The sequence below is a fragment of the Pinus tabuliformis genome, chromosome 9, assembly GCF_031772625.1.
Source record: "Pinus tabuliformis cultivar Carrire ecotype Pingquan chromosome 9, CPIR1, whole genome shotgun sequence".
Lineage (NCBI taxonomy): Eukaryota > Viridiplantae > Streptophyta > Pinopsida > Pinales > Pinaceae > Pinus > Pinus tabuliformis.
Window position 1 is genome coordinate 1,422,916,609 of NC_142307.1, and position 24,419 is coordinate 1,422,941,027.

At 38.8% G+C, this 24,419-nt stretch overlaps 1 protein-coding gene across 1 annotated transcript in view; it reads right to left on the minus strand.

The window, feature by feature from the left end:
• Positions 1–669: 669 nt before the first annotated feature.
• The window catches only part of LOC149153876 (beta-fructofuranosidase, insoluble isoenzyme CWINV1-like), a 122,346-nt gene continuing 98,596 nt past the window's right edge, over positions 670–24,419 (minus strand). Inside the window, exons 2-7 of the mRNA XM_089443955.1 lie at positions 6,753–7,618; positions 6,594–6,669; positions 1,523–1,593; positions 1,148–1,386; positions 970–1,060; positions 670–861 (exon numbers count right to left, since the gene is read on the minus strand). Of these exons, the coding sequence (XP_089300081.1) occupies positions 670–861; positions 970–1,060; positions 1,148–1,386; positions 1,523–1,593; positions 6,594–6,669; positions 6,753–7,618 (1,535 nt within the window). The remainder of the gene's footprint in view (positions 862–969; positions 1,061–1,147; positions 1,387–1,522; positions 1,594–6,593; positions 6,670–6,752; positions 7,619–24,419) is intronic.

The window sequence follows — 24,419 nt, forward strand, 5'->3', positions numbered from 1 at the left end:
TTACGACCACCTCTCATGAAAATGGTCATACTTTGAATGACTTACTTAACGCAGTTGAATCCCAAAAATGATATCTAATATAATGCACTGCGAAAATCCCCCATACTTAAATTCAAAAAGAATCAAGGGATCTCTACTTGAATGGTTCATGAGGCAAAATACTTGCTAAGGTTTTGCAAATGGGGTAGCAAGCTAAGTGGGCTTGATTGTGGGGAAAAACTCCACAGTTAAGCGCGCTTGAGCCAGAGGAGTTCTGGGATGGGTGACCTCCTGGGAAGTCCTGGTTACCGGGTGCAAGCCCCGGAAGTGATGATTGATGCTATGTGATTCGTTCTCCACATTTCACTAGTTTCAATCCCACTTCTTCACCCCTGTGAGCATCACCCGATGCAATGAATGCTAAGTGAACTATTCAAAAATCATGAGAAATTAGTCACTTTACGGCTACCTCTCATGAAAATGGGAACTATTCAAAAATCATGAGAAATTAGTCACTTTACGGCTACCTCTCATGAAAATGGTCATACTTTGAATGACTTACTTAACGCAGTTGAATCCCCAAAATGATATCTAAGAAAATTGTGATCACGCAATCACAAGCCAAGGCCAAGCGATTGCACTAAGGTGAATTTGGCCCAACTCTTGATAGAGAAACAACCACATCACAATTCACATGGATTGGTATACTTGGGTGGCAGTTTTCATATCCCAGGTGGAGAGTCGACGGAGGAGGAGGGGCGATTTGTTATAATTAAAGACAAAGAGATGAGCTTTCTCATTAATCGCCAGCGTGGGATAACTCCTCGATGTAATGCATGTTCTCCCTCCCTCTGCAAAGCTCTCCACGATTGAGTGATCAACCTGCGCACGCATACATACAACATGAATATTAATAGCTTCAATCCGTCGAGTCCAATTCCATTCATGTTAACATTAACTTTGATTAATGATTGGCTACACAATTCTTACCAATACTCTAAGCGACAACGACCGTTGGTGGGGCGTCGTGCTCACAAATCCTCCATAGCTCGTCTTATCCACATCTAGTTGCAGTGTGGACCTGACCTCACACATATTTTCATTCAAATTACAATTAAGTGAAATTTCTGGATTGATATTTGTAAATTAGTATTAAGGATAGCTCTACCTGCTCTGATCCATGCACAAGGCCACCTTTCTGTGGACATTGCCATTAAGTCTGCCCTTGAAAATCTTGAAGAATATAGAGCTCCTCTCTTTGAGATCCTCAGATGCCAACACCATCAACACGAATCCCCTCGTATTGTTGTTCCCGCGACTGCACAAGCTTTGAGATGTCGCTTTCATTCCCTCCAACTCCTCCGTTTCATAATCGCCTCCCAACTCAAACTCTACCTCCACGTCCACCTGCAATGCAATGCAATCAATCATATATATATATATATATATATATATATATATATATATATATATATATGCTTATATTCCTCTCATTCTTATAATCTTAATTAATAATATCTAATTTTCCTTATATCTTTATTACCTGCGTAGCTCCTAAGCTGAATCCCTCCACCTTCCTTACCGATTCTCTTTCCAAAACCATGTTGGGAATTTCTGATAATTCCAGAACAAAAATGACTGAACAGAACAGAAGATAATGCTCTGTTTTTAACACAGGAAACAGAGTTTTTTTACACCCCCCAAAAAAAAACTTTGCATTCATTAATATGACTGCCTAATACAAAAAAAAAGGTCTTCCTCTTCCAGAGGGATTACAACAGGAACGCTTCAGTTCCACACAAAAAAATTACTGTGTCTCTGTTTTGAAATTTTACACTGCCGTGTGTAAAAATTTCTTACATTTATGTTGCTGCATATTCCATTACAAAAAAAAACTTACATTCGCCCTTCTACGCTGCTGCGTATTCTTTGCATTCAACTCGCTGAAAAAAATTCCTCTTACATTCGTTGCTGTGAGTTTTTCCCATTCCAATACATTCACAAAAACTGGACATTCACGCTCTGCTGCATTTTGCCTTTTTTTCTCATTCACGCTCAGCTGCGCTTCACTTACATTTCTCAACGGACAACAACAAACATTATATTCACGCTGTTGTGTGCTCCCTTTCGTTTTCTTCAACAAACAGAAACATTACATTTCAATCTCTGGACTGTTGTGCATAAAAGCTTCATTCATATGAGCTCGCGCTGCTACGCATAACATTTCAACAACACAACAGAAAACTACATACAAATACAACAACATAAAACAGGGCATATATGTTTTTACATCCCATACTCCCGTGAAAAATAAAAATGAAATAAATTCTTCATCTATTTTCAACAACCGGAGTAAAAATTTCATTAATTACTGTACTGATAAACTGGCGGTCAACGAGAATTTCACTTCACGTCACGCAATATGCTGCAGGCCTGTATGCGACCGTTGATCTAATCTGACGGTTGTCTACAATTCCTCGGAGGTCAAAATCGCACGAAAATTATGCGCCGGGGAAGGATGTTTTGGAACAGTTGCCGTGGCCACGTGTCAGACGGTGTACCTGCTCGCTGCCTCCCCGGGAAATACCAGCATTCAGCAAAGGTGGTGCGGGGAACTCCCATGGCGGTTTTCTGCTGCACGGCAGTTGAAATTAATATTTCAACACTCCCCTTTAATTTCCAATGCTGGGTTATCAGTCATACCCAGACATTTCCTAAAAAATTCAAAACTTTTCTGCCCCAATGGTTTGGTCAGAATGCCTGCAACTTGCTCCTGAGTTCTGCAGTGTTGTAAAATAATTTTTCCATTGTTTACTAATTCCCTGATGTAATGAAACTTTGTGTCAATGTGTTTCGTTCTCTTATGAAATATAGAATTCTTGGATAATGCAATAGCTGAGCTATTGTCACAAAAAATTACAGTTCCTTTTGCTTGCCCTTGGCATAAACTCCTTAACATCCTTCTCATCCAAATTGCTTGACATGCTGCTGCTGTAGCTGCCACATATTCTGCCTCTGCTGTAGACAATGCTACAATAGGTTGTTTTTAGAAGCCCATGAAATGGCTCCTGAAACACGATCTTCATCAAAGAATGACTGTTAATATAGTTCAGCAAGGATTTCATAAGGACCCATTCGCTAATAGCTTCAGCGATAATGATTAAGAATTACAGGCTCCCCCTAATTGTATGCATCGTCTCCTTTTGGCAGAGTCTTCTCAAAAAAGGCTTAGATTGGCTGGAAAGCTCAAGGAACTTTCAGACTATATTTCCTTCCTTCTCCATACTTATGTAACTTTCTTCTTTTGCATGGTTCTAGCTTGAGCCCATGTTAAGTTACAATCACATGCCATATGACCAATGTTATGACACTTGAAGCATTCTACATTGTTCATGAATAATATTTCATGATTTCTTCCTGTAAAATTGTTTCTTGGAGGTTGTCGGAGACTATAACATCTATCTCTATGATATGCTTTACAACCTTTTGCCATATGACCAAAGTTTGAACAAGAATAACAATAACCAAAAAATGAACTTTGGTACCTGGGAGATGGAGGTTTCCTTGATGTACTTCTGAAGCCTTTCTGCCTTGAGATCCTTTGATGATAACCATTACCTCTTGCCTCTTTGACATCATCTACATTTCTTTTTGGATCTGGTTTTCTACTTGGAGCAAGATTTCTTCTTGGAATAGGATTTCTTCTATTGTAGCCTTGATTTTTCTCCTTGCCTTTGCTGGAACCAGGAGCATCACAATTTCTTTCTGGCTTATTCACATCTCTTTTGCTTAATGCATTTTCATTCTTGTTTGAGGGTTCACCTGCATACCCGAGTCCTGATTTATCAGATGGACATCTGTGATAGCTGAGCATGTCATCCAAGGCTTGAGAGCTCTTCATGATTTTGTTCATCCCTTCAACCTTTTTTCTGAAGAGGACAATCTCTTCTTCCAATCTTTCACACTCATTATTCTTCTTTGCAAGTTGTTCCTTAGTTTCTTCCTTGCTACGAGTAGCTTCAGCTGCTAATATTTTAAGGGAGATGATATCTGACTTCATTTTGAAGATTTCTTCATTCTTTGCTTGACTACTCTCCATTTTCTTCTCAGCTCCTTGTGTCTGTTTCCTCGCTTCTTGTAATTGAGACTTAAGGGAGGAGACCTCTACCTTGTACTGACCAATCTCTTCTTCAAGTTTGTTCACGCTCTTGTGCCTTTGTTCAAGTTGACTTGACAAGGTATTTTCCTGCTTCTTTGTTTTATTCAATTGATTTGTCATGGATATGACTTCTTCATGATGCTTCCTTTTGCTTTGATGAAATTCCTTCTTAAGCTTGGCAAGCTCTTCATCCCTTTCTTGTACTTGAAGCTTGATGAGGTCAAATTTCTTCCTTGTTTGATTTTGGTTACCAACTGGAGCTATCTTCTTAAGTGCCTCATTTTCCTTTTTCAAATTGTTAATCTCTTCCATGGCAGTCATAAGTTGAGCGAGGAGTTCTTCTACAAAGTCCTTTTCATTCTTTTAATCTTCTAGGTCTGCTTCAGCCTTGATGTCATCATTCTCATTTTCAGCTTCTATGATGGGTTCAGGATCTCCTTTTTGATTGATGGTCATGGTCAGTGCTCCTTTTGAGTGAAGGTCATGAAGTTTGTCCCATATATCCTTTGCTGATGAATGTTTTCCTAGATTATTCTTTACAGAATCAGGTAGCCCATTCAAGATTATCTTTGCTGCTTTTGCATTGTACTCCTTGGATTCTCTATCCATCCTGCTATCATAAATCACTGATTCCCAAATTTCAATCCCTTGAGACTGTAAGAAAGTCCTCATTCTTGCTTCCCATATATTAAAGTTCCCATTGAACCTTGGAGCCTCATCCAATTGATTGTCTTTTATTTTAGTAGTAGAGGGAGACACATCCGTAGGAGGACTAGAGAATTTCTTCCTTGACCTCGCCATTTGTGTTCTAAATGTCGACCTTCAAGCTGTTAAGCTTTGAATGAAGGAACTGGGCTCCAACCATTCTTGCACTCTTAACTGTGCTTCAAAATACTTGACTGTGTATCAAGGAAAATTTTAAGGATGGAAAATTTTCTTGAAGTTTAAAACATTGGCGAATCTCACTAATCCCTAATATGCAAATTATAAATGTTTATTGATATATTTGTAAAATTAATCAAATTTATAATTATTTTATATATAGTCTCTATATAATGTTGGCGATTTTTAAGGTAAAATAATTTTATATTCTAAAATTTGGGCGAATCGTCTTTTATAAAATTGGAAATTGGCGAATCTTTTTTGTGGACAAATCATGGAAAATTAGCCCACTGGGCGAACATTAGCCCCTAAAATTTTCCATGCTGTGTATCTAAAATAACTTATTGTCTTCAATAGTAACACAAAAACTAACTTGAGAAATACCTTGGATTCTTTCTTGACTGAGTCTTGACTCTGCTGGAGAAGCTGCTGCAACAAGAAATCCTTCCTTCAGCGTCTTTGACACCTTCAAAGAGCCTGGACAAGCTCTGATACCATGTTTGGAATTTCTGATAATTCCAGAACAAAAATGACTGAACAGAACAGAGGATAATGCTCTGTTTTTAACACAGGAAACATATTTTTTTACACAAAAAAAAAACTTTGCATTCATTAATATGACTTCCTGTTACAAAAAAAAGGTCTTCCAGAGGGATTACAACAAGAACGCTTCAGTTCCACACAAAAAAAATTACTGTGTCTCTGTTTTGAAATTCTACACTGCTGTGTGTAAACATTTCTTACATTTATGCTGCTGCATATTCCATTACAAAAAAAAACTTACATTCGCCCTTCTACGCTGTTGCGTATTCTTTGCATTCAACCTGCTGAAAAAAATTTCCTCTTACATTCACTGCTGTGAGTTTTTCCCATTCCAATACATTCACAAAAACTGGACGTTCACGCTCTGCTGCATTTTTCCCTTTTTTTCATTCGCGCTCAGCTGCGCTTCACTTACATTTCTCAACTGAGAACAACAAACATTATATTCACGCTGTCGCATGCTCCCTTTCGTTTTCTTCAACAAACAGAAACATTACATTTCAATCTCTGCACTGCTGTGCATAAACACTTCATTCATATGAGCTCGCGTTGCTGCGCATTACATTGCAACAACACAACAAAAAACTACATACAAATACAACAACATAAAACAGGGCATATATGTTTTTACATCCCATACTCCCGTGAATAGGGAATATATATTTTTACATCCCATACTCCCATGAAAAATAAAAATGAAATAAATTCTTCATCTACTTTCAACAACCGGAGTAAAAATTTCATTAATTACTGTACTGATAAACTGGCGGTCGACGAGAATTTCACTTCACGTCACGCAATATGCTGCAAGCCTGTACGTGACCGTTGATCTAATCCGACGGCTGTTTGCAATTCCCCGGAGGTCAAAATCGCACGAACATTATGTGCCAGGGAAAGGCTGTTTTGGAAAAGTTGCTGTGGCCACATGTCGGACGATGTACCTGCTCGCTGGCCCCCCGGAAATACCAGCATTCGGCAAAGGTGGTGCAGGGAACTCCCATGGCGGTTTTCTGCTACATTTTCAACAAACCACGTGGTCCCTCCTCTGGCCACTGAACGAGGCTTCTCCTTGTAAGAGGATCAAGCCGCACAACCCTAGGAATTGCCTGCACATCAAACAACAACTGGTATTATGATGCACCATGCAAAAACAGAGCAGAGTAGGTAAGAATTAGGATAATATAGATACCCGAAGGGAAGCCCATCCTTTGTTGAGATCATCCGCCACACTGTCCGATTCATTGATCCAACCCCACAGAATCCTATGGGACTTGTTATCGTCAAAAAAGGTCTTGGACGCATAAAATTTACCGTAGTCATACCTAAGACCATTGGGGCCCTCGACAGATCCATTTTCGGGGACATATCTGTCCAACTGAGGCAAGTAATGGCCCACTGTATAGTAGTCCACTTTGGTATCGTCTAAACTGTTCTTGAGAACGTGCTTCACAGAGGGACCCGTGGTTGAGGTGTCAAGGCCATGGCTGCCATAGAGGGACACCGGGTAGAAGTCCAGGCACTCCCACATTCCAGTATGCCTAGCCGAGTGCAGCGGATGTTTGGCTTTCACCCATTTAACGAAATCTTTGCTTCTGTACAGCATTGCCATTCCCACTTTATTCTTATCCCTTTTGCCGCCAACCAGGACTCGCCATCTTTGGTCTGATCCCAACCATGCCTTCGTTGGATCTCTAAAGGAACTGGCGTTGATGTCAATAGGCAGCATGATGGGATTCTGGGGGATCTTCTTCCACTCCCGCAACAAAGGATCCGATGGGTCCTTGGGAACAGACATGGCTTGAACTTGTTCCGAGGCATTGTTGCATCCTGTGTATAAGATTACCGGAGGGCCCCCTTTGTGTAGGAAAGTGGCAGATCCAGACCAGGCTCCATTGGCATCATACCATTCATCGGGGTATATAGTTGCACCAGCCAAGTGTACCCAATTTACCAGATCTCTTGAAACTGCATGCCTCCACATGATGAGTCCCCACACAACCGACTTTGGATTATATTGGTAGAAAAGATGATAGTAGCCCTTGTAGAACAATGGCGCTGTGATTCAAAATCACTACAGTGCAAGTTATTTAATTATCTTTCACATAAAATCCTCTTCCTGGCATCTACAGCAGATCATGCATATTAAGCCTGATATAATCCACACTTTGTTGGTGTACATGCACCTAGATTAGCTCCAGTTGTTGGTGTACATGCACTTAGACTAGCTGTGTTGGTGTACATGCACCTAGATTAGCTCCAGTTAACTTATTGCTTGCATGTGGCACATGTACACATTAACATAAGATAAAGCACACTTAGCTTTAGTTAGCTTTAGTTATTGCATGTACAACTAAGCTTAACTTAGTTGCTTTTATGTATTTATTCTAAAACTAATATTGTAGAATCAATTTCATTCTTTTCTCAATTCTTGCTCACTTCCTTCCTTCTCTTGCAAGCTTGTTTATTGTTTTGCAGATCTAGATCTGTGTATCTCAAAAATCTTACATGGTATCAGAGCACAGGGATTTGTAATAAGTGCACAAGCAATTTTATTTGCAGGTTCAGAAGATTGAAGCAACAACAAAGAATGGAGTCTAAATTGGAGTTTCCACAATCGGCAATTCTCACTCCATATAATTATTTCGAATGGAAGCCAAAGATTCAACTTCATCTCAGAAGTAGAGGCTTATTTTGAATAACCATGGAAACAGAAGTTGAACCAACATCGGCAATGGAGAAAACAAGATATTTCAATCGCATGGACGAGGCCTTCGGCATCCCATGTTTATCTATTTCTCCAGAACTGTTATTTCATGTTGAATCATGTTCAACTCCAAATGAAGTATGGAAAATTTTGGAAGAATTGTTTGGAAAACAGGATGAAATGCAAGGTCACATTCTCGAAAATGAGTTAAACTCATTAGATCCGAGAAAGTTTGAGAACATTCAAGATTTTTTCACAAGGTATAAAGCCTTGTTGGTTCAGCTGAAAGGATGCGAGATCGACAAATCCAAGCAAGAAAATTAGTTGATTCTTTCCATTTTATCAAAACTTGGTCCAGAGTATGCAGTATTCATCTCTACATTCCACACAGTCAGATCTGCAACTGGTGCAGATTGGAAGATGCCCTCACTGGATTCTTTTATTCAGTCTTTGATGCATGAGCAAGATAAGCTCATCAAAATGGGCACACTTAAAAATTCCAAAGCGCATGCACTTACTGTGCATACAAAAGGAAAGGCAAATTCCAAAGACCATCAGAAAGGAAAAGGGAAGAAGGATCCTGATCCAAGAAAGGGAGGACATCCCAAACCCCCTGATGGATCATCTGGCTCAAAGGAAAGGAAAGGAACGAAAGGGCAATCAATGTGCAATTATTGCCACCGTGGTTTTCATCCTGAATCTGCATGCATGAAGAAGACTATAGATCTTATGGCGCAGACACTCCAGCAACACAACCTTGGAGACCACATTCCTGAGAATGCTAAGAAGAAGTCTGGAGAAAAAGCACCAGATCCAAGAGGTAACGGGCATGCTTTGATTGCTCTTCATTCTGCACCACAAGAATGGATCATCGATTCAGGAGCTTCACATCATATGGATTCTTCAAAGGAATCCTTTTCTTCTCTACATGCATACTCAGGTCCTCCCATTCTCATGGGGGATAATTCTGTAGTTGCAGCAACTGGACAAAGAAGAGTGCAATTTGAAGATGGAAGTTTTGAAAATGTCTTGCATATTCCAAGGCTTTCTGTGAATCTTCTCTCAGTGTATCAGATGACACACACATGTAGCAGAAGGAAAGTGGAATTTACCCCAGATTCTGTGAGCATTTATGACATGCAAACCAATTTGAAGATTACATCTGGCAAGGTAAATGATCAATCTCGTCTGTATACATTTTATGATTTTGTTCCTCAATCAGATTCTATTTTGCTACTTACGCATGCAAATGAAGAAAGTAGGATTTGACACGAGAGATTTGGGCACTTGAATTTCAGATATATGCAACAGCTTAGTAAGCAAGGGATGGTCAAAGGATTGCCAACCATTGAATTTTCAGATGGTTTTTGTAATGGATGTGCTCTTGGAAAGCATCCACAAGAAAAATTCGACAAGGGGCATGCATGGAGAGCCTCTTCACCTTTGGAACTTGTACACAGTGATCTCATGGGTCCATTTCCGGTGCTTTCAATGAGCAAAGCAAGATATGTCTTGTCATTTATAGATGATTACATGAGATTCACTTGGGTTTACTTCTTGAAACTCAAGTCTGAAGTTTTTCAACATCTAAAGATTTTCAAAGTGCATGCGGAAAATCAGTCTGGAAAACGCATCAAAATACTCTGCACAGATAATGGGACGGAATATGTCAACAAAGATATCAAGAATCTTTGTGATGAAGCAGGCATACAATTGCAGCATACAGTTCCTTACACTCCACAGCAAAATGGCGTGGCTGAAAGGAAAAATCGATCTTTGAAAGAGATGGCTAATTACATGTTGCATGCAAGATCTCTTCCGTCGAATTTTGGGCCAAAGCTACTAATTATGCCTCATACATCCAGAACAGATCTCCTCATAAATCTGTTACTGGAAAAACACCTTTTGAGGCTTGGACTGGCATGCAACCTGAAGTTAGTCATTTCTGCATTTTTGGATCTCGAGCATGGGCCCGCATTCCTCCAGAGAAGAGAAAGGCTTTGGAGCCTCAAAGCAAAGCATGCATGTTTGTTGGATATTCTGATGAAGTCAAAGGGTACAGATTGCTTGATATCCACACTGAAGAGCTCTTTATTGAAAGGAGTGTAAAGTTTGACGAAGATATTTCGCATGCACCAGTAGATGAACTTGTTACCAAATTTTCATCACCACTCATTGATGAGTATGCAAATGAAACTTCAGACCAACATTCTGATGAAGATGAGTCTTTTCCTGTGACCCCTGTTAGACCACCAATTGTTGAACATCGAGATCATACTTCTGCATGTAGTTTGGAAGATTCTCGACCACCTTCAACACAAAAATGGCGTAGCATGAGTGATATCCTTGATGATCCTGCCTCTATCCCTCTGTTTGAGGAAGATCCGCAAGCACTCTTAGCTATGGAGCCATCCATGCCCATGCATGCTTATATGATGCATGGATCTGATCCACAAACTTATGCAGAAGCAAATGGGCATCCTAAATGGGAAGCCGCTATGGATGAGGAATATAACTCTCTCATTGAGAACCAAACTTGGGATTTGGTTCCGCTACCTTCAAATCACAAACTTGTGAGATGCAAGTGGGTTTATCGGACCAAGAAAGCATCAAATGGGCAAGTTAGTCGATATAAGGCACGATTGGTAGCAAAAGGTTTTCAGCAAGTACATGGTGTTGACTATGATGAGACTTTTGCTCCAGTGGCAAAAATGGATTCCATTCGGCTAGCTCTCTCCATTGCAGCAGCAAGAGGATGGGAGGTGCATCATATGGATGTGAAGAATGCCTTTCTTCATGGTGATCTCGAGGAGGAAATCTACATGGAGCAGACACCGGGATACATGTAGAATTCATCTCTGGTATGCAAACTAAAGAAGTCTCTCTATGGCCTCAAGCAGGCACCTAGAGCATGGTATGCAAAGATGGATTCTTATTTGTTATCTCAAAATTTTGTACGCTGCAAATCTGATTCCAATGTTTATTTTCTGAAGAAAATTGACTCCTTGTTGATCATAGTACTCTAAGTAGATGATCTTTTGATAACGGGTAGTTCAGCTTTTGTCATTACTAACATCAAAACTGCATTGCATAAGCGGTTTTCTATGACAGACATGGGCTTGCTAAATTTCTTCCTTGGACTAGAGATCCATCAACGTGATTCTGGCATTACCATTTCTCAACCAAAATATGCCAGAGATCTTTTGGCACGATTTCACATGAGTGACTGCAAGCCAACAGCCACACCTTTCTTATCAGGGATAAAGATTGAGAATGGCAGAGACACACCATTGGTTGATTGCACATTGTATCGCCAGCTTGTGGGAAGTCTTCTTTATCTCACTCACTCCCATCCTGATCTCTCCTATGCTGTCGGAGCAGTTTCCAGATACATGCAGGAGCCACATGAGTTACACTGGAATGCTGCAAAGCGCATCCTTCGATATGTCTAGGGGACAATCACCTATGGGATTCATTATGCAGCCAATTTTTCTTTGAATCTCATCGAGTTCACAGATTCAGACTGGGCTGGCAACACCATTGATCACAAGTCTACTTCCGGTTATGTACTTAGTTTGGGATCCGGCCCAATTTGTTGGTCAAGTAAGAAGCAGGCTGCCATTGCTTTATCATCAGTAGAGGCCGAGTATAGAGGAGCAGTCAATGCCACTATTCAGGCAATTTGGCTACAACATTTCCTATCTGAGCTTGGGATTAGTGCCCATCATCCAACTGTCATCTGGTGCGATAATCAAAGTACGCTAAAGTTTTTCAGATATCCAGTGCAGCGGTAGCGTACCAAACACATCGAGATCCACATGCACTTCATTAGAGAACTCATTCATGATGGGATCATTGATCTTCAGTACTGTCCTAGTTCCGAGCAGATTGCTTTCTTGAAGCGTGGAGTGGCTAAATTGAGTGGCTGGCATGGAAGTCAGGGAGCCAAAATCCATTTTCTCATTCACACTCTAAACATGAGTAATCTGGACAAAACCACGAGTTACAAGGAAAATAACCCAACCCATCATGTGATGAGGAAACTAACCCATCATTATTTTATGATCGAAATCAATAACAATATTAAATATCATAAGTTACAGGGAAACAAATTTATTGAGTTGTAAACATCACAATAATTATAAGTTTCAAGGAAAAAAGTTCAATTTATCTAACTAATGGATTGTGATTTCTTGTTTTTAACAATGAGTTTTTGAATGCATAAATGGATTTAGGGCAATTTTTGGGGCACTCTGGTAACTTAAACCTATGATTCTTAAAAGTCTTTGTCCTATTTCACATAAAATCAACCCCAAAAAAGTCATCTCTTGCCCTATTTCACAGAAAATCAACCCCAAAAAGGTCATCTCCTATATTAGCTAGATTATCCATTCTTTTTCTAATTTTCATCATAAGTTATGAGGGAAATGCTATATTTTTTATTAATTTCATTTGCGCACATATTAAACATTTGACATCCTAATCAAAACACATTTAATAATTTTGGTTGGGTCTAAAATGTTCTTTTAGCATGTAGAGTTCTTTTCAAATTTTAACACTGTGACATTTGATACTATTGTGACTTAGTTGATCTTAGTTGGAGTGAGCATTGATGGGGAGGATCCTTGTGAGATTCATGAGACAACCTGGTAATGGCCATTCCAAGCACAATGAAGACATTGATGCTTAATGATGTCGTGGTTGCTTTGCTTACAGGACTTGAGGTGGAATGCTTCTGAATTGTTGTTCATGGAAGATTTAACAACAAAGACAATAAGAGAGAAAAAGGTAGATCCAAATCCTCTCGGATACAAAAAGTCTCTTGGAAAATCTAAAGCAAAATGTTGGAACTATAGCAAGGCAGGGCATTATAAAATGGATTTTAAGGAAGGGAAGTAGAATAATAATAATACAAAAAATAATGATTATGATGATGAATCTGAAAAACATTCTCAAGAGGATGGTGGAGATGCATTTGTTATAGCTTTGATAACTCATGGGATGTAGAGAGCATGGTTGGTACACTCTAAAGTCGCCTTCCATATCACTTCCCATCGACATTGGCTTTTATATGTGTATGAGAAATTTGATGGTGGGATGGTATACCTTGATGATTATAGCTCTCCTCTTAGCATAGTAGGCCATGATAGAGTCTTGATAAGATTCCACTATCCTAGAGTAAAGGAGATAGTGGAGTTTTGCAAGTTGGGCCTAACATGATACCTACTATGAATGATGTGGTTCCTAACTTCTTTTCTCTCACGTAAGGTGTAAGATGGCTCAACGAGCGATGACATTCTCGAAGGGTGTTTTTGGAGGAACTTTGATCCAATCTCATGCTTGCATTATTTGATGTAATAAAACTTTTATTTATGTAGTGAGGAGAGCCATATGACCTATAACTTCAAAATTAGAACCTCCTAATAATCCCACACTTCACTATCTTCACATTTTTAGTTGTGAGCCATATGCTCATGTGCTTATCGAAAGTCGATCTAAGTTGGATAACAAGGTAGTGAAATGTATCTTCATCGTCTAGGTATTGATGTGAAAGGGTATAGGCTTTGGGATCATGTGGCTCAGTATTTTTTAATAGATATGTTATTTCAAAGAAGTTACTGCCCCATGCCATGGTGGTTTATCTAGAAAGGGATCAGAAGAACTTAGTGGTTTAGTTAGAACCCAAGAACAAGAAAGATGAAATAGGAAGTAAACAAGATGATCATCATGAACAAGATGAGTAGGAGGATTTAGAGGGTTTGGAAGCGGAGGATGAAACTCCATCTCAAACCTTAAGGAGGAAACATAGAGGTATATTTATAGTCCTTTTAATTTAACATGTATCTGTGGTTTAGTTTCTACCACTAATGAGCCCATAACTTTGAAAGAGAGGAACCAAAGATAGATGTGGAAATGGTTGCACTTAAAAATAATGATACAATGGGCCTAGTCCCATTTCTTCATGCACATAATCCTATTGGACGTAAATGGGTGGTTAAAAAAAAGTTTAACTTATATGGTAGTGTTGGAAAGTACAAGGCACAATTGGTTGCAAAATGGAATTCCACTGACGGTTGGTTGGTCTAATTTATGAGACCCAAATTAGATCATTATGTGTATTACATATAAGATGGTGATAATTTCCTTGCAATCACAATACATGTAAATGATCTGTTAGGACCCGAGCTTGAGGGTGGATAATTCCTTTATCAACCTCCGATTGATTTTTTCAGGCAATATATCAGTGGCTTAGAAAATTTTGTATTGCTACCAAATCATAATTTCTAAGTGATACATCACTGGTTTAAACTCATTTCTTGATCAAAATCAAAATCTTATAGTGATGATTCTAGCTCTATATCATTTCATGCTCAAGTCAAAATCTTCCAATGATACGTGTTGGCTCTATCCCATTTCATGACTAGGTTGAAATCTTTGATTGATACATGTTGGATCTATCTAGTTTTATAGTCAGATCAAAATCTTATAGAGATACATGCTAACTCCATCTCATTTCAAGACCAGATTGAAATATTTTAGTGATACATGCCAGGTCTATCTCATTTCGTGCTTATATCAACTTATTTTAGTCATATTTGCTAGCTCTATCTCATTTTTCATTCAAATTGAAATCTTCTAGCAACACATGTTGGCTTTATCTCATTTCATTCTAAGATTGAAATGTTTTAATGATGTATCACTATCAATAAGAAATTATTCATTCTGTGAGACATCCCTATATTTCTCCTATGATCTAGCATTTTGCAGGTCCATAATCTTTTTAAAGACCTTATACAACATTGCTTGACTTGAGTGTCATTCTTTAATCCTTAGGCTTACCATTTTGTACCATTTTATGTAAGTCGCATGTCACTGAGGAAGAATAATCTTCTTCTCATTACATATCCCTCATTTTCCATGATTTTCACGAGGTTTGGATACCTATATCTTCCCATAATAATATACACTTCCATTCTAAGAGGAAATAGGTTAGTCATAAACCTTGTTCAAAAGGAAATAAAAAGGGACATAATTAAGTTGGGTCAACATTAAGTAATAGAGCCTAAGTGCTCCCCATTTTCCACACTTAGCACTTATTTCTTAGGGCATATGAGAGCTATATTAGATGGTTTCCAAATCCTAACTATACCAAGTTGAAGGAATGTGCATAGCCTCTCTCCACTGGTTAAACACCATTGAGAAGTAATAATTTGAAAGCAAAAACTAAACTCATCCTCAATTAGAAAACTAAACTCATCATCAATTAGAGATAAAGCCTCAAAATATATATTTCAGATGAATATACCATTGATGAAGAGTTATTAAACTAAGCGGAGTCGACCTGGAGAAGAAATTCTTAACAGAAGCAATAATGGATGGTGGTAAGTGAGGGCAGGCTAGGATATATATATATATATATATATATATATATTTTGATTGTTGCGTTGGTCACCAAATCGAAGGTGAGAGTAACGTAAGGAGCATAGACGCTGCTTTTTTTCATGCTGAGAAAAAGGAGCATAGACGCCACTCACACGAAAAAAATACCTTCTCCATAGGTACTGACTAAAAGAATTTGGATTTTGGAACACCGAAACATTATCCATAGAGAGCATGAACATGAAAAACCAATAACGATGAGCACACATCCATGGTTTGGTTCGCCAAAAGTGCTTTTCGAACAGAACCAACACGGTTTTCAAGTGGGTGACAACATGTTTTTATGATTATTTCAGAGGAAATCTGTGTTATAAATCGTACGACCCTCAATCATAAAAGGAATACTTTTCGTCTTTTAATGATTGGCTCGATGATCATGCCAATGTCAGCCGCTGCCAATGACCACATTGCTCTCTTGAAGCCTGAAGTGGCTAAATTGGCATTGCTCTCTTGAAGCCTGAAGTGGCTAAATTGAGTGGCTGGCATGGCAATCATCTTATATATGAATAACCTCTATTGAGTAGGTGGCATGGCAGTTAGGGAGCCAAATTCCATTTTCTCATTCACGCTCTAAAGGTGAGTAACCTGGACAAAACCACAAATTACAAGGAAAATAACCCATCATGTGATGAGGAAAGTAACCAATCATCATTTTATGATTGAAACGAATAACCATATTAAATATTAAATATCACAAGTTACAAGGAAAAACATTTATTGCTTTTTAGAGTAAGTGGTAAACATCACAAAAATTATAAGTTTCAAGGAAAAAGGTTCAATTTATCTAACTAATAGATTGTGATTTCTTGTTTTTAGTAACGAGTTTTTGAATGCATAAATGGATTTAGGGCAATTCTTGGGGCACTCCGGTTACTTAAACTTATGATCCTTAAAATTAGTTGTCCTATTTCACAGAAAAACAACCCCAAAGGGCCATCTCCTATATTAACTAGACTATCCATTATTTTCTAATTCCCATCATAAGTTATGAGGGAAATGCTATATTTTTTATTAATTTTATTTGGGCACATCTTAAACATTTGACATCCTAATCAAAACACATTTAATAGTTTTGGTTGGGTCTAAAATGTTCTTTTAGCATGTAGAGTTCTTTTCAAAATTTAACACTATGGCATTCAATACTATTGTGACCTGGTTGATCTTAGTTGGAGTGAACATTGATGGGGAGGATCCTTGTATGACCCTTTCGTGTTCTTTGCAAGATTCATGAGACAACATGATAATTGCCATTCCAAGCACAGTAAAGACATTGTTGCTCAATGATGTCGTGGTTGCTTTACTCATAGGAGTTGAGGTGGAAAAATTCTCAATCCTTGTTCATGGAAGATTGAAAGACAAAGACAAGAAGAGAGAAAAGGGTAGATCCAAATCCTCTCAAAGACAAAAAGTCTCTTGGAAAATCCAAGGCAAAATATTGGAATTGTATCAAGGCAGGGAATTACAAAATGGATTGTAAGGAAGGGAAAAAGAAGAATAATAATGAAAATCATGATTATGATGACGAATCTAAAAATAATTCTCAAGAGGATGGTGGAGATGCATTTTTTGTAGCTTTGACAACTTATTGGATGTAGAGAGCATAGTTGGTAGACTCTAAAGTTGCCTTCCATATCGCTTCCCATTGGTATTGGCTTTTATATGTGTATGAGAAATTTGATGGTGGGATGGTATACCTTGATGATGATGGCTCTCCTCTTAGCATAGTAGGCCATGGTAGAGTCTTGATAAGATTCCACTAGTCTAAAGTAAAGGAGATTAATGGAGTTTTGCAAGCTTTTGGCCTAACATGATAACTACTATCAATGATGTGGTCTCTCACATAAAGTGTAAGATGGATGAAGGAGCGATGGCACTCTTGAATAATGTTTGTGGAGGAACTTTGATCCAATCTCATGCTTGCATTATTCGGGATGGCACTCTTGAAGAATGTTTGTGGAGGAACTTTGATCCAATCTCATGTTTGCATTATTCGGTGTAATACAACTTTTATTTTTGTAGTGAGGAGAGTTATATGGTCTATAGCTTCAAAATTAAAACCTCCTAAATAATCTCTTACTTGATAAAGCATTTCACCTATATATAATTTAATGATATGGCACCGAGACTGGGCCATATGGGTGAGAAGGGCCTATTTTCCTTGAAAAACAAAAATGTTGTCAATGCATTGAATGATTGTACTCTTGAATTTGATTTCTCTCAGCAGTGTATGGAAAATTAAACCATGTTTACTTTTATTCTAGTTCTCACGATTTTTCTGGGTCGTTGGACTTAATCCATTAGCATGTATTCAGTCTAGTTATAGTTCCTTTGATTTCTAAGTTTGTATTATGTGCAATTCATTGATGATTATTCTATAAGGACATGGATACATTTTCTTCGAACTAAACCTAATGTTTTTAGACCAAAAGCAATTGGAACACCAAACCCTGTAATAATTATAGAGGCAATGTGTCTTTGAAATAATTGTGGGACAATGCAACATTCACATTATCGGTAGAGAGCATGAATACAAAAAACCAATAATGATGAGCGCAAATCAATGGTTTGGTTCGCCAAAAGTGCTTTTGGAACAGAGCCAACATGATTTTCATGTGGTGCAACAACATGTCTTTATGATTATTTGAGAGGGAATCCGTGCGATAAATCGTATGACCCTCAACCATAAAAGGGATACGCTTCCTCTGTTCATGATTGGCTCGATGATCATGCCAATATCAGCTGGCGCCAATGACCACGTTTCTCTCTTGAATCTTGGAGTGGATAAATTGAGTGGCTGGCATGGCAGTGATCTTATATATGAATGACCTCTATTGAGTAGCTGGCATGGCAGTCATGGAGCCAAAATCCATTTTCTCATTCACATTCTAAAGGTGAGTACTATGGAAAAAACTACAAGTTACAAGGAAAATAACCCATCATGTGATTAGGAAAGTAATCCATCATAATTTTATGATTGAAACGAATAACAATATTAAATATCACAAGTTACTAGGAAACAAATTTATTTATTTTTATCATAAGTGGTAAACATCACAAAAATTATAAGTTTCAAGGAAAAAGGTTCAATTTACCTAACTAATAGATTGTTATTTCCTTTTTTTAACAATGAGTTTTTGAATGCATAAATGGATTTAGGGAAATTCTTGGGGCGCTTCAGTAACTTAAACTTGTGATTCTTAAAAGCCTCTATCCTATTTCACAAGAGAACAACCCCAAAAAGGCCATATCCTATATTAGCTACACTATCCATTCTTTTCTAATTCCCATCATCAATTTTGAGGGAAATGCTATATTTTTTATTAATTTCATTTGGGGACGTCTTAAACATTTGACATCCTAATCAAAACACATTTCATAAATTCATTTAGGTCTAAAATTTTCTTTTAGCATGTACAGTTATTCTCGAAATTTAACACTATGGCATTCAATACTATTGTGACCTAGTTAATCTTAGTTGGAGTGAACATTGATGGGGAGGATCCTTGTGTGACCCTTTTGTGTTCTTTGCGAGATTCATGAGACAACTCGATAATGGCCATTCCAACCACAGTAAAGACATTGATGCTCAATGATGTCGTGGTTGCTTTACTCATAGGAGTTGAGATGGAAAGCTTCACAATCATTGTTCATGGAAGATTGAATGACAAAGACAAGAAGAAAGAAAAAGGTAGATCCAATCCTCCCAGAGACAAAAAGTCTCTTGGAAAATCCAAGGAAAAATATTGGAACTGTAGCAAGGCAGGGCATAAAAAAAGTCGATCTAAGTCGATCTAAGTTGGATAACAAGGTAGTGAAATGTATCTTCATCGTCTAGGTATTGATGTGAAAGGGTATAGGCTTTGGGATCATGTGGTTCATTTTTTTTTAATAGATATGTTATTTCAAAGAAGTTACTGCCCCATGCCACACACACACACATATATTGCTGGGCTGATCGCCAAATCGGAGGTAAGAGTAACGTAAAGAGCATAGACGCGACTCACACGAAAAAAAACCCTTCTCCATCGGTACTGACCAAAAGCAATTGGAAGACCAAAACTCGTAATAATTATAGAATAAATTGAGAGGCATGCTAGAATGTATTTGGAAATAAGGGTGGGGGGACACGACAACATTAACATTATCGGTAGAGAGCATGAATATGAAGAACCAATAACAATGTGCGCACATCCATGGTTTAGTTTACGAAAATTTCTTTTGGAACAGAGCCAGCATGGTTTTCAAGTGGGCGACAACATATCTTTATGATGATTTTAGAGTGAATCCGGGCGATAAATTGTATGACCCTCAACTGTAAAAGGAATTAGAAGGGTGGACCCTGATAATTTTCCTCTTCAATGAGTGGTCTAATGATCATGCCACTGCCAATGCCAATTTCAGTCACTGCCAATGACCACGTTGCTCTCTTGAAATATTGCAGTGGCTAAATTGAGTGGTTGGCATGACATGACATGGTAGTCAACTCATATTTGAAAGAACCTCCATTTGTGTGAAGCCAAAATATATTTTCTCAGCCAAACTCTAAAACTTTATTTTAGTTGGTGGACCTTAAACAATTTTATTTCTTTTCTTTTCTTTAAAGGTGAGTAATCCTGACAAAGCCACAAGTTACAAGGAAAATAACCCATTATGTGATGAGGAAAGTAACTCATCATTTTATGATTGAAATGGTGAGTAATCTTGACAAAGCCACAAGTTATAAGGAAAATAACCTATTATGTGATGAGGAAAGTAACCCATCATTTTATGATTGAAACAAATAACAAGTTATGAGGAACCAAATTTATTTCTTTTCTTTTTATCATAAGTAGTAAACATAAAATAACTATAAGTTTCAAGGAAAAAGGTTCAAATTACCTAACTAATAGATTGTGATTTCTTGTTTTTTAACAATAAGTTTTTGAATGCATAAATGGATTCACGACAATTCTTGGGGCACTCTAGTGACTTAAACTTGTGATTCTTAAAAGTATTTGTCCCGTTTCAGGGAAAATTAACCCTAGAAAGGCCATCTCCTTTATTAGCTAGACTATCCATTCTTTTCTAATTCCCATCAAAATTTAGGTGGAAAATGATATAATTTTTATTAATTTCATTTGAGCACATCCTAAACATTTGACATCCCAATCAAAACAAATTTAATAATTTTGGTTGGGCCTAAAATTTTATTTAAGCATGTAGAGTTCTTTCCAAACTTTAACACTGCGGAATTTGATACTATTGTGACTCAGTTGATCTTAGTTGGAGTGAGCATTGATGGGGAGGATCCTTGTATGACCCTTTTGCACTCTTTGCGAGATTCATGAGATAGCCTGGTAATGGCCATTCCACGCACAACGAAAACATTGATGCTCAATGATGTCGTGGTTGCTTTTCTTACAGGAATTTAGGTGGAATTCTTCTAAATTGTTGTTCATGGAAGATTTAATGGCAAAGACAAGAAGAGGGAAAAGGGTAGATCCACATCCTCCCGGAGACAAAAAGTCTCTTGGAAAATCTAAAGCAAAATGTTGGAACTGTACGAAGGTAGGGCGTTATAAAAAGGATTGTAAGGAAGGGAAGAAGAATAATAATACAAAAAATAATGATTATGATGATGAATTTGAAAAACATTCTCAAGAGGATGGTGCAGATGCATTTGTTGTAGCTTTGATAACTCATGGGATGTAGAGAGAATGGTTGGTACACTCTAAATCTTCCTTCCATATCACTTCCCATCTGCATTGACTTTTATATGTGTATGAGCAATTTGATGGTGGGATGGTATAACTTGTGTTGTAGCGGCTACAACCACCCTCCAAAATTTTGGCCTACGCGAATTTCGGAGCCTCCCTTGAGTGTTTCACTTGATGGCTGCACACACTCGGTTCACTCCGTGAGCTCGTGTGAGTCGTTACATCTGCCTTGCTTCTTCATTTCATTCAAGTTTCTACATGTTGATGGCTAAGTCATGTTTTCGACCATGTTCTGGTTATGCTCAAAGTCTTCGCTTTGTATGTGCTTGTTGTGTTCACTATGAAAACATCTGTCTCACTCAGACACGGAGTCACATTCACTATCATGCAAGCGTCGTCTCGATCAATGAATGCCCATTCACGAGTGTCACGCTTGACACTTACACCGTCGGTCAGTCATGTTGAACATGTGTGTCTGGATGGTTTGGGTCATTTCGTTGTTGAGTCATGTGAGTGTTTGTTCATATGATAACCTATGTATCTTTCGATCGTTCACACACTCAGTCATTTTTTCTGAAGTTCTGACGACCAGACTCCCCTCTAACAGTTAGACCATCACCCCACTTTCGAGTTGATCGACTTTCAACCAGAACAATGCAGAAGCACCAAGCTAGTCTTTTCAAGCTGCGCTTCCCGCAAGCAATCAAATCAACTTCCATGCTAACCACCCAAATAGTCGGACTCGACAGTCACCTCGAGACTGACTCCCTTCAAAAATTGTGTAGAGGCCACTGACCTCACTCACTCAATTGACTGAGGAAATTGTGCAGATAGGTCAGACAGACACCAAGTACCCTTCCCTGTATCCTTTAGAAAATTGCACAGTTTTCCTAGTCAGTCATCCGAACAGTCAACCTGCTGCTCATCCAAGAAATTGTGCAGTTTTCATGAGCAGACATTCTGCTGTCCAGCAGTTCACTCAGCTCAAAAATTGCGCAGAGATGATTAGCAGGTCGGCTTCCTAGCTTTAGTGCAATTTTCCCGCCAGTAGCTCCTAACAGCAGACTGCCAGTTCCCTCCAGGAATTTCACAGTTTCTGCTGCTAGTGATTGAGCAGCCAACTGCGAATTCCCTCTGGGAATTGTGTAGTGTTGGCTACCAGTCTCTTGGGCAATTCCCCCCAAAAACTGCACAATTTCTGCCTATTGGCCCTTCATGCAGCCCCGCCCGTTCCTCTGGAAAATTGTGCAAATATAACTGTCCAGCCCCTACTGCCCGTTCTTTCTGAAAAATGTGCAGAGCATGCCTAGCTTGCCTTCCTGCAGCCTAGACTATTCCTCCCAAAATTTGCGCAATTTTTCCTCCTAGCCAAGCCAGACCTCGCAGACAATCACTGTCGACTCAAATTGCCCATCTCCATCACTCAGTGACTATTGCACATTTTTCATTAGCAGTGCATGGAGCCACCATCCCGCTTCACAACCTTGCCGCCTCTCCCAGTCACCTGCATCCGAAATGATCATGTGTCATCGTAGACTAGGAGGTTTTGGATTTGATGTCGTTTGGTCATGAGTAACTGCAGGTATAGGTACACCAACAAACATGGCAAGATGACGAATGGGATGAACGAAGGGAGCACATGTAGAAGGACAGGTTCACCAATGGACGAATGAACGATGCACCCAAAACGGACGAATGCGATGAACATGCACCTTCGCTAATAGATTAGCCTGTCAAGCCTTCCAACATGCAAGCAAGGAACAACATGCTAAAGCTTCATCAAGTGAACCAAGGACCATCTAAGACTATGCACACTTCATCATGCAGAGGTGAGGCGGTGATACACCATGACGACACCCATCACCGAGCAACACTAAAGCTCGACATGCACTTCAGCAACAACACAAATGTACCAGCACTATCATGTCACCCACATCTCTACTATGGGTTTGTTGTCAATCAATGTGATGTAACATGGAAGTCCAAGAGACCCACTTGTTGAACAAAGAGTCATGTAAGTTGAAAAGTCATGGAAGTCAAACGGTCATGAGGGTAGTCGAACAACCATAAGGGTCAATTTCACCCTTGGCTATAAATACCCCCTCATTTGTACATGAAAAATACTTCTCACCTCAGCTCCTCCCACATAGACAAGAGAGTCTGTAATCTTTTCTTTGACGAGTAAGCAGTGGCTCCAACGCCCTGCACTCGGGGTTAGTGATGTATGGTGTAACGATGTGTCTTGGAAATTTCGCTTAATTCAGAAGCCTATTAACAGGCCAGCACGTTTTCACACATGTATTGTATATATTGTAAGACTGATATTGAACACTCGTAACGAATGTTGCTTTAACCTATGTTCTACATCTGAACTATTTCATTTGTTGAAATGCATAATCTATTAATGGAAATGTATTTTATATGTTGTTAGCGTTGTCTCGCCCATGTAGAATACTCTCCCGGACATCAGACAGACCTTTCACATGAAGCTCTTTGTAACAACTATTGCACTTGTTTGGACTGATTCGTTGAGTGTTGTATACGTTATCTTACCTTGTATGTTGTGACTGCCGCATCTGTGTGGACTGCTCCTTCGGAAGCTGTGCATGTCCTATTGTGTTGTGTGTTCCTAGCCGAGTTGGGACTGCATCCCATCCAACCTGGGACTCACTTTTACCCTCTCCCTTTACAGTGAAAGAACCATTAACACGAGTACAATTACACTCACTAGGCACACGAAACTCGCTTCCCGAAGAAAAAGTAGACCACTCTCCTGTGTTGATAAGCAAGAGTTGAGGCAAATCCTTAAGATAATGGAAACTGAGCCATCATACCAGATGGGACTTCCACACCAAACGGTGTGAGGTCTATTTGGTACTTCATACCGGGGTGATCCACTGAATGTTGGCGGGTCTAGCACCCTTAACATTTCTGGCTCTAGAAGGAGGGCAGCTAGTAGTATATGGTAGAAAATCCCCTCACACTCATTCATCAACCATCTGGTCAAGGAAGTAAC